The sequence below is a fragment of the Taurulus bubalis genome (genome assembly GCF_910589615.1).
Source record: "Taurulus bubalis genome assembly, chromosome: 19".
In the NCBI taxonomy this organism is placed as follows: Eukaryota; Metazoa; Chordata; class Actinopteri; order Perciformes; family Cottidae; genus Taurulus; species Taurulus bubalis.
In genome coordinates this window covers 12,163,551-12,179,216 of record NC_136607.1, presented here as the reverse complement: position 1 = coordinate 12,179,216, position 15,666 = coordinate 12,163,551, and the positions used below count along the sequence as shown (strand labels likewise).

At 37.4% G+C, this 15,666-nt stretch overlaps 2 protein-coding genes across 2 annotated transcripts in view; both read right to left on the bottom strand.

The window, feature by feature from the left end:
- The window catches only part of pdlim5b (PDZ and LIM domain 5b), a 32,572-nt gene extending 31,418 nt beyond the window's left edge, over positions 1–1,154 (bottom strand). Inside the window, exon 1 of the mRNA XM_079235517.1 lies at positions 1,097–1,154. The gene's annotated coding sequence lies outside the window, so the exon portion shown is untranslated. The remainder of the gene's footprint in view (positions 1–1,096) is intronic.
- Positions 1,155–5,530: 4,376 nt separating this feature from the next.
- Positions 5,531–13,827, bottom strand: opn4xa (opsin 4xa; the record flags this gene model as incomplete). The annotated part of the gene is made up of 9 exons (XM_079234972.1): positions 5,531–5,953; positions 6,063–6,206; positions 6,653–6,827; positions 6,912–7,019; positions 7,307–7,468; positions 8,571–8,742; positions 8,849–9,052; positions 9,414–9,547; positions 13,694–13,827. The coding sequence occupies 9 exons, from the start codon at positions 13,825–13,827 to the stop codon at positions 5,531–5,533; spliced, it is 1,656 nt and encodes a 551-aa protein (XP_079091098.1).
- Positions 13,828–15,666: the final 1,839 nt, after the last annotated feature.

The window sequence follows — 15,666 nt, the reverse complement described above, 5'->3', positions numbered from 1 at the left end:
GTCATTGATGAATAAGAAAAACTTTCTTTAAATATTAAAACTCATGGCAGAAAAACTTTCTTAAATAAAAAAAAAAAAAATCAAACAAGAATCAACAAGGTAGAGCGTACGTGCCGTTCACTGTCCTGACCTCAATGCCCTTTGCACTGCATGTTGTGTCAAATGCAGCTGTGTTTCCTTCAGGTAACCTTTAGTCATATTGGGAAGTGGCTGTTGCTTGTTAAAGAGTGTCAGACGTCATGCTCATTTCACAATGCTACAGGAGACAATGTTGCCAGGTGACATCATTGCAGGACATGTTGATTCACAGAGCGGAGTTTATTTAAGAGTATAGGCCCACTGTACCTCACTAGTAGGGCGTCAATGACATCTATTACAGTAGTATTTGTCAATATCAAAATTATATTCCATATGAATAAATAACTATATATGCACACTTTTTTTGTAAAACTACACCAACAACTTTAAGAAAACGGTTGACAGTGAAATGTATTCAATGTCTTTGGCTTACCAGGCATCAGAAGAACAACTTGTTCCAACATGAGTTCATGTGACACTTTTTCTACACTGGCTGATTTGTTCTTAAGCAACCTTTGTGCTCTTGTAACCAGTGTCTACTGTTTTCAAATGTTTTTCCTCAGTGTCAAGACTATAAAATATTATATACCTTCCAGGAGTAATTATCTAACATAACGTTTGAGCTTCAGTCGTTGTCATCATGGGACAACGTGATAAATCCCCAGGTCGTCTTCCATCCTGTGTTTACTTCAAGGGCCCTTCATTAGAGTGTGTAAAATCCAGCATGCTTTTTTTTTCTCACGGAACGTGAACCATAACGTGTTGCCTCACCGTGTGTGACATACAATACATGTCAGGCATTATTAGTGCACTTTTCTGAAATGCTTTTATCCCACTTGTTACTTGTCAGTAAAACAAACAGCAGCATAACACAAAGTTTATGTTTTGTAAAGTTATTGCTACATATTTCGATGCAATATATAGTCTATTAATTGCAACTTTGTAACGGGCACATGTAGCAATAAAATACAAATGGATACTTAACCTGTTTTTAAAAGGTGTTGTCAGATAAACTCACCTTGCGTTGTGAAGCCGGGTCTGGTGTGCAGAGAAAAGCTTGACTTTAGTCCGTCTGTTCTCAGTTTCGAAGTCAACTGGACAGAGCGGAACTGGAACTTCCGCATATAAGCCAACCCCATCTGGCAGCCGGTAGGAGGGTTCACAGCATTGTGTGTGTCTGTGTGTGTGCGTGTGCGTGTGGGTGTGTGTGCGCGCGCGTGTCGATTTAAGGCAACGCCGCAGGGGCAGGCATGGGCTTGCCAGACCGAGACAAAACAGGTGAGTTTTAACTAGTTTAGTTCTTTTGTTGGCGGGCTAACGTGAAGCTCAGCATGATACCCGCTCACATTATGCAAAAAGGACTAAATCTTGTAAAATGTGAAACACTTATTCTGGGATACCTGGCCTAATTGGATTAAGATAAATTACAAAAAGTAAAACATGTTTTACACTGCATTGTAATCCAGTTAAGATTTTAATTATTGTTTTTGTCATTATTTATTTCTTCTTCTTTGTGTTGTGATTCTCGTTGATTTCGCTGCTGTTATCAATATTTGTTCTTCGACAGACATAGCAGAGTTTCTCTCTTATTTATTTTAAGGGTCTAAAGATATAGGGTGTTTTATGATGTGCAGATTATATATATATAGTTACAATTGAATTGATATATTTCCTCATTATTATTATTATTATTATTATTATTATTATTATTATTATTATTATTATTCCTCACATTATTTGAATCCACAGGTTCTAAGATTGCATCGTGTTTTCCCTTTGTCTTCGCCTTTGCATTTTGTGTGCTCTTATTCCTTGTAAACACTTGTTGCAACATTGTTAGGTGCATCGTTGTCCTTTGTTTATTATTCTACAGTCACTGTGATAGCAGCTTCCAATCTTTACCCAGATGTAAATGTATAACCGGAGTCAAATTCCATGTATGTTGTGTACACACACATGGCCAATGAAACTGATTCTGATTCTGATGTTAGTGGCACAGTGTGTGTCTGCTCTCTAGTGGTCAGCAAATATAGTGCATGCTTCACAGTTCACTGTGGATTATAAACCACTGATCATGCATGGCCTGAGGGTAAGAAGTGTAAACTATTACTAATGCTTTCTTCCTCCAAGCTCATACCTAAACTTGTATTGTCTCATTGTGTTGTTCTCGTCTTCTAAGACATGGCTTCTAGCCTGAGACGACGGTTTTCATGAAGCCAACTCAAGCCATTGCAATCATAAACACATGTATGACTGAAAACTGTGAGTTTTGACCATCAAAACGTTTAATGAAAACAATAATAATAATAATAATAATAATAATAATAATAATACAAAATATGATCATTAACAACTGTTTACTACATTAGCGTCCCTATTCTTTTATTTGTATTTATTTTTGTGTAACTATTCTCTCAAGTTGTGGCTGTATCTTCACTGGGCTTTGGTCACCAATGTATGACAGGACACACCTAGGATAATAATCAATGTCCAAATATAAAAACAAGGTTTTACAAAGTAAAATCGGATTACATTTGCATGCTATTTGTGGATATACCTTTACTCTAGCACCACCATCAGGCTAAAATGTTCAATATAAGCAATGAAGAGGAGATTGACATTGAAATGATTGAGCACATGTTATGCTACACAGAAGATACAGATTAGTAGTTTGGACAATTAGTTGACCAACATTAAAATTAATTGGCAATCATTTTGATAATCAAATAATGATTTTAGTCCTTGACGATAGTAAACTATATTTGTGTTTTTAACTGTTGATTGCAAACACATTTTCATATTATAAGACATCATAATGGTTGTAAAAAAAAAAAGAAGGTTGTATTATTTAAGAACGTTTTATTTAAAAAATCTACTAATCGAAGAAATAATCTGCACATGAACTGTTATTATTCAATAATCATTAGTAACAATTATTATTATTATTATTTTTATTTATGAAATATTTATTATTATTATTCAATAATCATTAGTTGCAACCCTATTTCTTATCTTCCTATAAATTCATATGTATTGTCTGGTCTACAGGTTAGGTGGGAGATTAAGAGGTTCGGCAGCATTAATGGAAAACCTTTATGCATGTTGGTCAGTATTAGATAACATATCTGGACGACATTCACAAAGGTACAACACTGCACACTTATTTGGTGGACAAAAGCCTGTAATCCCTCAGGTGTAAAGTATGATTATAGCTTAATCCACAGTTCCAAACAGGACAGGAATGTGTATACTATGTCGACATTGGACAGAATTTTTTTTTAACATTTTAATCAAAGTGATGTTTCACACTATTTTAACATTTCAAGGGGTAATTATCCTGCTACTAATGCATTACTTCAAATAATATTACTTTGTCCCAATCTGATTTGTTTGAAATAAATCACATTAGTGGCTATTCCAGCTCTCTCAGATCTTTTTTTATCCTTTTATTTCTGCACTGGGATATTTTGTTAAATAAATATAAATTGATTCATGTACTTGCTAAAAAGGCATGGCACATTCTACAGATTACCATTAACTGTACTCAACCATTGAAGCTAGATAAATGTTTGCATTCTGCAGCATACTGTCGGTCGGCGGGGCTTTCGTTCAGCTCCATGCGTGCCATGTCGATATATGGCTATGGACTAATGGGAAGCCCAGCAGCAGAATTCCCTTGTGCAATGCGATTGAGCCACTGAAGTGCACACGTCCTTTATGTAAGCTTTGCAGTATATACCTTTAAATCATCTTTACATAACTGGAGAAGTGAAGCGCTCAGAAAATCATGGAATTAAAGTTCAAAGACATGTCTATCAAGAGGGCTTTCTGGGTGTTTGATGTCGAAGGAGGAACACACTTTAAGTATCACTCGAGATAAATTGCCTCATCTTTCGAGGGAACTGTACCATGTAATTACATGGACACACAAGTCAAAATGCAAAAGGATGCATAATGTAGAACAACAACCCCCTGCTAATAGAGTCATACATTTAACAGATCCACATTATTTATGGTTTCTGTCATCCTGGTGTCTCAGAGGGTCAAAGCACTTTGCCCTGGTTTTAAATCCAGCACGAGACATATGTTGATGTCATCCCCTTCTCTGTGCTCTTTATCTGTATTTACACATGACTTGACATACATACTTTATTTGTTCCGTGAGTTATGACATATGACAAAGAATACTCCTGGAAGGCCATGTCAATGACACATGTGCTATAAAGCATGTACAACACAGTTTGCATAGACTCCATTGACATGTTCATATCTATGCATAACACTGTTTATTATGTGCAAGTTGTTGATCATACCTCTTCATAATAACACTACTAGTGTTATTAATAAATTGATTTCATAGCTGCAGCGAGTTATAAAGACATGTCTCTAAAGTTGTATAATGGAATTAATAATGTATAATATTACACTTTTGAGTGAAAGAAATGGTGTTGTCTTTTATGTTCCATGATGAAGTTGTATGAGACCATTTAGAAAAACAATGTTTTATTTCATTCGCAAGCTCTAAGAAGATGCGCCAAAAAATGTGTTTAAGATTTATTTACCACAACAAATACACAGGATAAACCATTCTATAAAGATTTAACAATAGCACCAAGGGCAACAAATATGCAATGTTCGAGGATGGAACAATTTCAGTGAATGCCGCTACTGAACATGCAGCTGTATTCCTTATCGTAACGGGGGATGATATGATACATCAGGTGTCTTTATGACTTGCTACGTCTGGTAGCCGAAATGTACTACGACTCATTTTGCAGAATGATTTATATCCAATATATTACATAGTTTCCAAAGTAGCTGCAGTGGATGTGTGGACATGTTTGGTTGTGTAAAGCGTTACTATGGTGCCTGAACTCATGATACAGCACATGCACATATGGTGGCAATAGTGCATTATGGACATGGCATTCATAAGACATTGATATATAGCCTTGGGAACTAAACAAGTGTATAAAAACCAGCTTACTCAAATACACAAGAAACACTCAAAAAAGAGACAAACTTTGGTCTCTCAGCAACAAGTAGATAAATACATAAATATAGTTGGCCTTTAGTTATTTTTGAATACGATTGATTCTAGAAGTGCATACTACTTTGAACTTCTTAAAGGTTATTTTAGATCCGGTTCCATTTGTAAGATACTCCTTTGCTTCACTGGCACAGTGTTGATAGGACTGAAGACATGCCTTTAACAAAAACAAGAGTATTATTTTGTATGTTAACAGCAAGCCTGAAAAGGAACGGTGTGCCTCAAGATTAATATTTAAAACAGTGAAGTATATACAATTGCACAAAAACTTACAAACAAAAAAATGCACTGCATTGCTAAACAGTTTAGATACAAGTTGTGTCAGCTGCTTTAAAAGATACCTCATTCTTCAACGATAAAAACAAACTTGTTTACTTGATGCGTCACAGTCACACGTAAGATTTAGCTGAGAAATCTTTGCACGGACTCGAGCTCCTGAGCAGAACAGTCCAGAGGTTGTAAAGTCAGCAGCAGTTCTCTCCGTCTGCTCTGTGTGTTTTGTTTCTCCTCACAATAGCCGTGGTCCAGAGGATCTTTCTTTGAGTCTGGTCTGGCGATTGCTTGGGAGTGCACACATACAATACTGTCCAGAGAGTCTGGCCGGAGGAGGACCTGCGGCTCCTTCTCATCTTTCTCCTGCTGTTCTTGCTGTGTCTCTTTCAATTCATGTTCATCTTTCTCTACTTCCTGTTTCTTCTCTCCATTCCAACTTTTAGGATTATCCTCCCTTCGCATCCCCAAAGCCAGCGGCATTACTGTGTTGACGCGCTCAGACGGCAGGGTGTGATCACTTCTGTTCAATGAGCCTTGCTGTGGGATGCAGATCTAGAGCAGAAATAATCAAAATAACACAGCCATTTATTAATACATTATTTGGAATCCAAGTTTATTGGAATCTAAAATCAACAAGTATAATGGTGAGCACCTCACCTACCTGTTCCTGGCTTTGGCTTTCCTTCTCCTTGGTCTGCTTAGTCAATGACTTGTACTCTCTGTCCCTCAGAGCGCCAAGGGAATAGCTGGACCTCACACAATGGCTCTGATCATTAGGGTCCAGCTCCACATCACTCCAAACTTGCTGTAAGGGACAAGCACATTAATACATGTAAACCAAGGTAAGAATGTAATAGTGTGACTCTGTATCACACACACATATACCTTGTAAATGTGGGACGAGAAAACAACAATAACATGATTAATGACATTCTGATTAAAAAATAAATGAGGCCGCTGCTTTTTTTTTCACAGTGTCTCTTGGGCAAGAAAAAAAAAAGTTAATGTTGCGATTTTATACAGTTCCTATGTAAGGAGGGTCATTAAGAATCCACACTGTATAACAAATATTTATTGTGACTTGTATTGGCCAAAAGGCAACTATCCCCAAACTAAGTTTTAAAACCAACACAGAAAATAACCCAACTTCAATGTCTGTGCATCTGATTTCTGGAAGCACATCGCTGATGGTGCTATTCGTCGTCGCGCTTGCTTCTACTCTTCAAAACCTGGTGCTGAAGCCATACTCACAGTGTCTGTTGTAGACATGGAGGAAACCCTGTGGAACTTGGTTTTGGAGACCGATGACTGTCTGCTCAGCATCAAGTCCCTGATGGAGGACTCGCTGTGCGACACTGAGATGCACTTCCTCCTCTGGGTCTGGGCTAGGAAGTGGAGACAGGGAACCTTTTCTGCCATAGTATCTCTGTGGAAAAATAATGATCTCTCAACAAAACTTCTATACTCTTTCCAAGCTTAGCTTGCAGATAAGTTGGATGACTGCACTCACCTGTATTTAGAGTGAATGATGGCGTAGATAAAGGGATTATAGATGGCCGACGCCTTGGCTATAACCGCAGGGACAGCTTTGGAATAGGGACTGAGGATGTGTGCATATCTGAAAGGTTTAAAGTGTTTGTAAAGAGTCAAACTGTACATCACCTGTAATGACACTGGTACTGTTGTTTGACCCCATTACACTTCATCATGCCCGATATAATGATATTCTACAAGAGATGGAATATGGCTCATGGTTTAATGGCTGAGATGAAGTACACAGTGCAACCAAGCATCCTATTGGTTTAATGGCTGAATCTACCTAACCGTCTGTACACAACAAATGCAGTTAGACTATGGGAACAAAAGTATTGGATCATAGGAGCCCTTGTCATGCTGTATATTTACCCAGCCCAGGCGATGAGGGTGACACATGCATAGGGCGACCAAGAAAGCACAAACACTATGATGACCACAAAGGCAATCTTGGCCAGCTTCCATTCAGTCTTGATGGACTGCTGCTGGATCAGGGTTGACTTCCTCACCTGATACCCAAACTTCTCCATATCTCTGTGGAAGGAATACAAGACAAGGAGAAGTAATAAAGGAATTGTGTAGTCAACATATAAGTCTATTCAGAGTTAAATTCATTTAAATATAACCCAAAATGTATAGTGTTTGCAGTTTTTATTTTGTATGTATGCATGACTGTGGACCCAAATGCAGACGGAGTGAGGCGCGGCCAAGCAGACAATGCGACAAACAGGACAGGCAGGCAATAGACACAGGGTACATCCAATTGTTCTTATTTGCTCACTTAAATTTTTGTACTCCTTTTAAGAGGATTGGAATACTCTCAGATGGCAAACATGATCAATTTCCACATCATAAGGATGGAATATAAAATATGAATTAAGAAGCTGATGTACTAAAACTGGACAGAGCAGTGAAAGAGTAACAAGATGTTGCTAAGATGCACGCAAACTCCTTTGAGGGACACAGCCTTAAATACTAAAATCAAAAAATCTTGGATGATTTTGTTGTTTAGTCAGTCACTGTATATACTACTATTTCACTGGATATTTTATATATACTTTTTATACTTTGCATTTTTGCTACTTTGTTATTTAATTTTCTTAAATGTAATGTTGTGCTCTACTATTTAATTGTATTGTATACAATGAGTATTTTCATACTGTAACTTGCTTGCTGCTGCTACAAACAAATTTCCCCCTGGGGATGAATAAAGTATATATCTATCTATGCTACCCTTGAAATGGGAAAAGGCTTCACTCGCTGAGGGGTGAATTGGCTAATGCATATGGCTACAGATATATCTGAAAAAGAGACACATATACACACACGCACATGGATAATATATAAAAGGGAAGAACTAGGGTGACGGATGCCAACATCACAATATAATGTAACATGCTGGTGTTAACATTTAAAAAATTGCATTGCAGCAATGTCAAGCCTCTTTTGAAACACATTTCAGTAGATTGTTGACGTGAATATATGACAGTAGAGGGAAGCTGTAGGCTGCACTGCAATTGTATGGTATTGTTTTATAGATTTAATAAAGTAGACTTGCTTTAAATGGCAGCATTTCAAGTAGTTTTGATGTGTTTAGTGCATTCAAATGCTGCATATTCACCTATAATTCATTCACCTGCTTGCATGGCGGATTGCCAGGAACATGCACAGATAACAATAGGATATAATGGCCAGAGGGATGAAGAATACAAAGCAGCATAGCATCAAAGTGTAACTTTTATTGGCAGGAGTAGACGTCACATAGTCCCATGTGCATGAGGTCATCAAGCCCTCTGGTATGTACGAACCTTGAGGTAAAAAAGTACAAAGACGGATAAAACCAAAGTGTAAGGTCAAAAGTATAAACAGAGGGTAGTTGGATAAAAAGAGTAGGTGACAAATTAAGTGACTTACTCCACCCCAAAAGGGGTGCAAGGCTCCAGGCTAGAGAGTACAGCCAGACCAGGGCAATAATGAAGTACGTGCGTCTCTTGGAAGTCCACCGTATGGCCTGCAGAGGCTTGGTGATGACAATGTAGCGGTCCAGAGAGATCGCCAGAAGGTTTATCATGGAGGTGATTCCAAATAAAGCTCCACAGAAGGCGTATATTTTACAGCCTGTGGAGGAAAAGAAAGACGGAGGTATTTCATTCATATGTTTTTTTTCTTCCTCTGATTGGGAGACGATGTATTAAATGAGATAAGTAATAAGAATAGTTAGGACTTCAAATTGAAATTCACACTATTTATTCAGTGTTTTCAGGTTAAAGGGAGCCAGGGACTATGTGCTCCTAGATCTACATGCTATTATCATTTAACATATTAACAGCACGCACAGATTCTAACATACACATTATAGAGTATAAAAAAAAGAACTCGCTAAAAAATTGCTCCAAACATAGACAAGATTGATAGATAAATAAGGGACATATAGCTATTTTTGGAGTACAAACTATTTAATTGAATGTTAAAAAAATACCTGTTTCACCAAACATCCAGCCCTTGTAAAGGGAGTTAACAAAGAAGATGGGAGACTGTGTAATTGCCATGAGGAAGTCACTGATTGCCAAGTTCATGATGAAAAAGTTGGGGGGAGTCCGTAGCTTCTTGTTGCTGAAACACAGAGGATTGAAAAGTCTTGAATTAGATTCAATACCACACAAAACAATATGATGTTGTTATTGTCACCCACATTACCCTGAAAAAAAAAAAAAATTATTAGCACAATCACAGTCTAAAAACACAGTTTTTAAACACCAAAGTTTAAGTTCATTATGATCATTATGATCCCACGGTTTTTGTTTCGACAGTTTAACATATTCTTTGTGTAGTACATCCACTCCCTAAGGAAACATTATCAATGCTGTTTGCAACATATACTACCATGTACTTGTCATCTCCAACAGGGAGCAAACTAATGCAATTATTCTACTTTGTAACTAAACCACACTATGTTAAGATACATTTAATTGTATTCAATATTTGTTAAATTACTGGCTGCGAATTAAAATCAAGAGGGAAGTTTCATTACAATGAGAGTCTTATTGTTGAGACACACTAAAACCGTATTGTGCAGATGAAATGAAGGGACAGAATACACAATCAATACTCCAATATAATGGGTTCAATGGATTCCCCTGTTGAATCATTGTGGCAAGCAAAACCTTTATAGCCACTCAATGGACTGTACTTGTATAACGCTTTTCTAGTCTTCCAACCACTAAAAGTGCTTTAACACCACTTGTCATCATTCACCCACTCACACACTGATGGCAGGGGCTACCATGCAAGGTGCTACCTGCCCATCAGGACTATCTAACATTCACACACCGTTGGCACAGCTACAAGAGCAATGTGGGGTTAAGTCAGTCAAAGTGAACACACTATCACAGGAAAAATCTAATTATAAATAACCTTTCAATTGGAGCATCACTAAAGGAAAAAATGGGTTCTCTGACCCACAAACGCCTGCACACCTAACTAGACAGTGAACAGCTTTGCACAAGTCTGCTTTCACCTGCTGTATACTGTCCAGAACTAGCCTTTCTTTAAAAAAGACAACTCACACAAGATTGGTTGGAAGATCTGTCGCTATTGTCCACCGTGGGCCTTTATAAGACCTGCCTCACATGTGTACAACAATAATACATAATGACAAAAATAATTAGTATGTAGTTACTGCATACCATTATTCATGTGATGCATGTTATATGTTGGATAAGCCTATTCATGTTATTGTTATCCTATGGGCTACATTATAATCAATGACATTAATATTCATTTATTGTTAAAAGTAAAAGCTTTGGGAGGACAGTATGGAATCATGATAGCCAAATGCCTCGAGAATATCCATTCAATCAAAGCAGTATATTCACACATTGACTTCAACTCAAGCTTCTGTAGCCTAATTCCTGAGAGGGTGCAGGTACCGGCAGCCAATGGATTTCTATGGCCTGTACACTAAACCTCACACCCACACAACACGTTAAATCTCCCAGAACAAAGCAGCCCTTTTATGTCTATTTTTTTTGTTAATTTAAATTTTCAAGCTTTTTTTTCAATATCACCTCTATATAGATAAACCTTTTGTAAGTGCAGGCTTCTGTTCTGAATATGAACAGCTTTTGATGTCTTCCATGATTTTTTCACCACAGCATAAAAGGTCTTTAGAGAGTACGGGACACAGATGGTGGATGAATATTTGTTCCAACTGAAATGAAAACAATGATACCATATGGTCCCTTGTCCTGGATATCTAAACCTGAGACCAGTGTTTATATATGGTGCCACAATCTAGTATTTACTGTAATAGTTACACCAGCTCCATTTATCAGTAAAAGCTTCTGCATTGTCCGCCTTGTTTCGCCCACTGACTGTTAAAATTCCACATGTTTCCAGTCAGGTGAGTGGGTATGTATACTGAAGTGTGGCTGGACTGGAGATCGAGTGATGCCACTTTTGAAAAAGATGCGTGTCCCTGGAGGTCGGACCTTAATGCAGAAAACATGTCAAACCAGGGATTTTATCTAACTCTTGGCCCTGTGAAGGCGAATACTTCAGTGGAATACTAGCCAGAGTGTATTTACTGCATGTCAGATACGCGTGCTATCATTTTAGTGATATTTATATTTAAATTAAGAGTTTATGATTTTACATGCGTGTTTAAATGTAAAAAGTAGTTTTGCTATAGTTACATTAGTTGGAAGACGGGTGCTTCAATCTGTATAAACACAATACCACACTGTAAAAAAAGAATAGTTGGACCAACTTAATTGAATTACTTCAATTGGTAACACACAAATTAAGTTAGATTAACACAATCGCTTTAAGTCAGATGTCTGTCATAATTTGACTGTTTTTAAATCAATGGTTTGCATTAATCTAACTTAAATTTTCTAGTTTTTCCAACTCAATTATTTGCAATGTGTTAAATAATAAGTCAGACTCTACCTCATCACACAAGAGCAAGGCAGCTCTGTTCTTCAGGTTAGTTTTTGGCTGGAGAATAATAAGACAGGGAGGATATTTTATTGCTGCATCATCATGTATGTCACTGGAAGTCAACATAATTAATAAATGAGAGACATGGAGGGATTTTTCCCGAGAGGAGAATATATAGTGGGGCACATAGTTGATTGGATTATCCTGAGTTGCAGTACTGTTATTTAAGCTTCATTGCCCTCTATGTGGTTTCGGTGGAACTATAGCACAGTGTTGGCTGTATGTAAATAAGGCAGAAGCTAACTGAATTATTGAATGCATGCATTGATTTATCTAGTACAGTGAGAAAATCACTGAGCTGCTTCCTGCTGCTGAATGCCTGCAGGCGTGTGAAGACCTCTCTGCTTGTTCTTCCTAAATCAAGAACACTCCTCCAGTCAATGCTCTGATCTCTGCAACAGTGATCAGTGCAGGGTGGAAAAAAATTGTTTGTTTTTCTAGTCTGGTATATACCTTTTAGTTAATAGTGACAATTTAAGATATTCAATAGATTTAGATATTCAATTGTGTATATTATAGAGTTGATTATATCTTCATCCAGCCAGATATCTCAAACATGCTATTGATATTGTAATATTAATAATATGACTGTTATTATAAAACTATAAAACCAGCAACTTGCTAACATGCTCTAAAATACACAATAATATAACACTCTGAAAGAGGCCATTCTGATTAACATGTGTTTTTACTGTACAGTATGTGCAATTTGTTGATACAACTTTTTACAGTGAGAAACTTCTTCCACCTCTGGTAATATGCCACCAAAGGGACTGTTTAATGTGTCTGATAAACAAAACAACTTTTGTGAACTCCGTTTTTTAGGCGTTCCAGCGGAACTTGAACAGTAGAGCATTGTGGCAACTTCCCAGAAATTTGTTCATGAGACCAGTTTATGTGCAACAAGATGATTACAATTCTAATTGAGCCTTACGATACCAATTAGGCACATTATTCCATGTTGGCTGATCAAACTGCTGTCATGCTGCAGATGGGAATGTGCCTTCCTTGGGGAATTTGTTTTAGTCAGACATCAGTTTTTAGATGTCCAATCTAGTCACGGTTACAGAGAACTTCAATAACAATGTTAGTTGTTTTGTTTTTACCTTACTGATCTCTTTTTTTCATTAACCGAGGCTATTTTTCAAGGCACTACATTTCTGGTACTCCTAATCCTTGATAATCTTAATGTACCTTAATCTTTTGTCATTTTGTTTTTATGATGCACCTCAATTAGCTTTCACTAGAAAATTTTATTTTTACTATGATCGTCTAATAGATTTCAAAAAGATGAGTAAACGGTTATTTAGAACCCATCAATATTTTCATAAATATGCTCCACTAATGTAACTAAATGCAGCCTGCCACATGATGCTTCCCTTCATGAAATGTATTAAATCTATTTGTTCCATCTGTTAATAAATACTCAGCAACCAAAGTAAAAGAGTGATTAATGTTGTGGGAGACATGGACTAAATTGAACAATTATAAAATTATCATGTTTTAAGTGTGGACAATGAAAGATTTTTACAAAACAGAATTGCTGTCTTTATTTGGACCGTTCCTTCTCCAGACTGGGATGATGGCAAATGAGGTCATGAGGCATGGCGCAGTATGAAATGAAAAAGAATCATTGATAAAAAACAGAATTACAAATAATAGTTTTCTGGTTAATTAGGAATTTTGTTTTGATTAAACTCTTCCTGCACAGTTGCTCGTCTATACATGCTCTTTCTTCGTCATCACCAGTTCACTTACCAGAAAAAGGCGTACATGACTAAGGCGTTTCCAGCAACACCCACTGTTCCGATCACCAAGACGAAGAAGGCGACGATGTAGTGAGCGTGGGCCTGGACGTCCACCTGACGATAGAATCCGTGATCCACATCCATCTCTGTGAAAACAAGCACACACACACACACACACACACACACACACACACACACACACACACACACACACACACACACACACACACACGCACGCACGCACGCACACACACACACACACACGTCGACATCAGAGACTTTCATACGTATCTGATCCTCTCTGTTCCTCTGAGCCACTAAACTTCCCAGCATTATATAAGAGTTCTCATCATGATAAGTACAATCTCTGGGGGCAAGAGTATGAAATAAGTCGTGATGGTATACAGCTTGCATCTGTAACACAGTCTTCATTCATAAAGGGCATGTAAACATGTTATTTAGTCGAGTTTGGCTCAAAGTCATGTGAATTAGTCTTAGTGTTAATATTGTGTTAATAGTTTATACAGTACATTGAGTTTTACATGTTCTATTCATCAACTTTTGATCCATTGTTGGTATTTTGTTTGCTTTTATGCTTTCAACGTGTACCAGTTCGGTACTCACGTTTCGAACACACCCACTATTTTCCAGGAGAAAATCTGAGGAAATCCACACATTTCCGCCCAGCTTGTCGTTTTGAAACTCATATGTGAACTTTGTTTAGTTTTAAAAACAGGAAATTTTGGGTTTTTGGGTTGCTGCTGGGCATATAACAACATTGGACAGTGTATCAGTAAGATCAGAGGAGAAGTCAGTGCTGTTCTGCCTCCACCACTGTACAACATGTCTGTCATGTCTGGCTTTAAAGCTGTGTAGGGAAAGCTCTCACACTACTTTCACACAGAATAGTGCTAAAAGCCTTGAAACTGTGCACCTGGGCATTTTTGTCTCTACTGTGTGGATGGTAATGTCAGGCTGTCTGCCGGCAGGTTGCCTCCTAGTCCTGTTTGCACACCAGGGGCCTGATGTATAAACCATGCCTGTGCACAAAAACATATACGGCAATCTGTGCAAGTAACAGATAATTATCAATAAGTAAGTGGTGAGAATGTGCGCATCGATAATCTACGGTGGAGATGAAACAAAAGGTCATAGATGTTTCGATTCTGCATTATTTCATTTGGTTTGCTATTCAGAGCAGCAATTATGACCTCAATTTTGATTAAATACCAGAAATGAAGCTCATGCAAAAGCGGACAGTTTCACAGTTTCATGCGTCTGCCTCCACATTTAGTTTTTCATCCCTCCGCTCTTATTATGTTTCGGGGTTGTCCATCTGTCCCATTTCCATGAACATGGTACCCCAGGAACTTCTTGAAGAAATGTATTCACATTTTGCACAAACTTCCACTCAAGCATGAACGGATTGCAATTTTGTGGTCGAAGGTCAACGTAACTGTGACCTCACAAAACATGTTTTGGGCTATGACTCACAAATTCATATGCTTAGGATAATTTCATACAAATGTTTAATAGGATAAAATGATGAAGAGACATTTTGGACAGACATGGATGTAACTGCAACTTAAGCAGTTATTATATATAACGAGTCAGTTATTATATATAACAACTTGTATCTGACAGAATTAGAAGGTTTAGGACAGTAAGTGCATTATAATATAAGTTAATAAGCCTTGGAAACTGTGAAATCGGTTGGCTAAGTATTAATCACAATAAGAGTTGAAGAACAGTGAAGCTGAAAGTGAGAGTGAGATCCTCACTTAGTATTATTGAACTGATGTTGTTGTTTCTTAGGACAGCCACAAACGGCTTTTTCAGTAAAAAAAAGTATTACTTTTTACCAATAACTCTAATAAGAGAACATGGAATCTAAAAATGGATAATGCAGGCAAGATGCATGAACTGCAACTGTTTGTTATCTGTCAAAGGTGCCCAATGACTGCTTTGCCTGAGAAATATTCA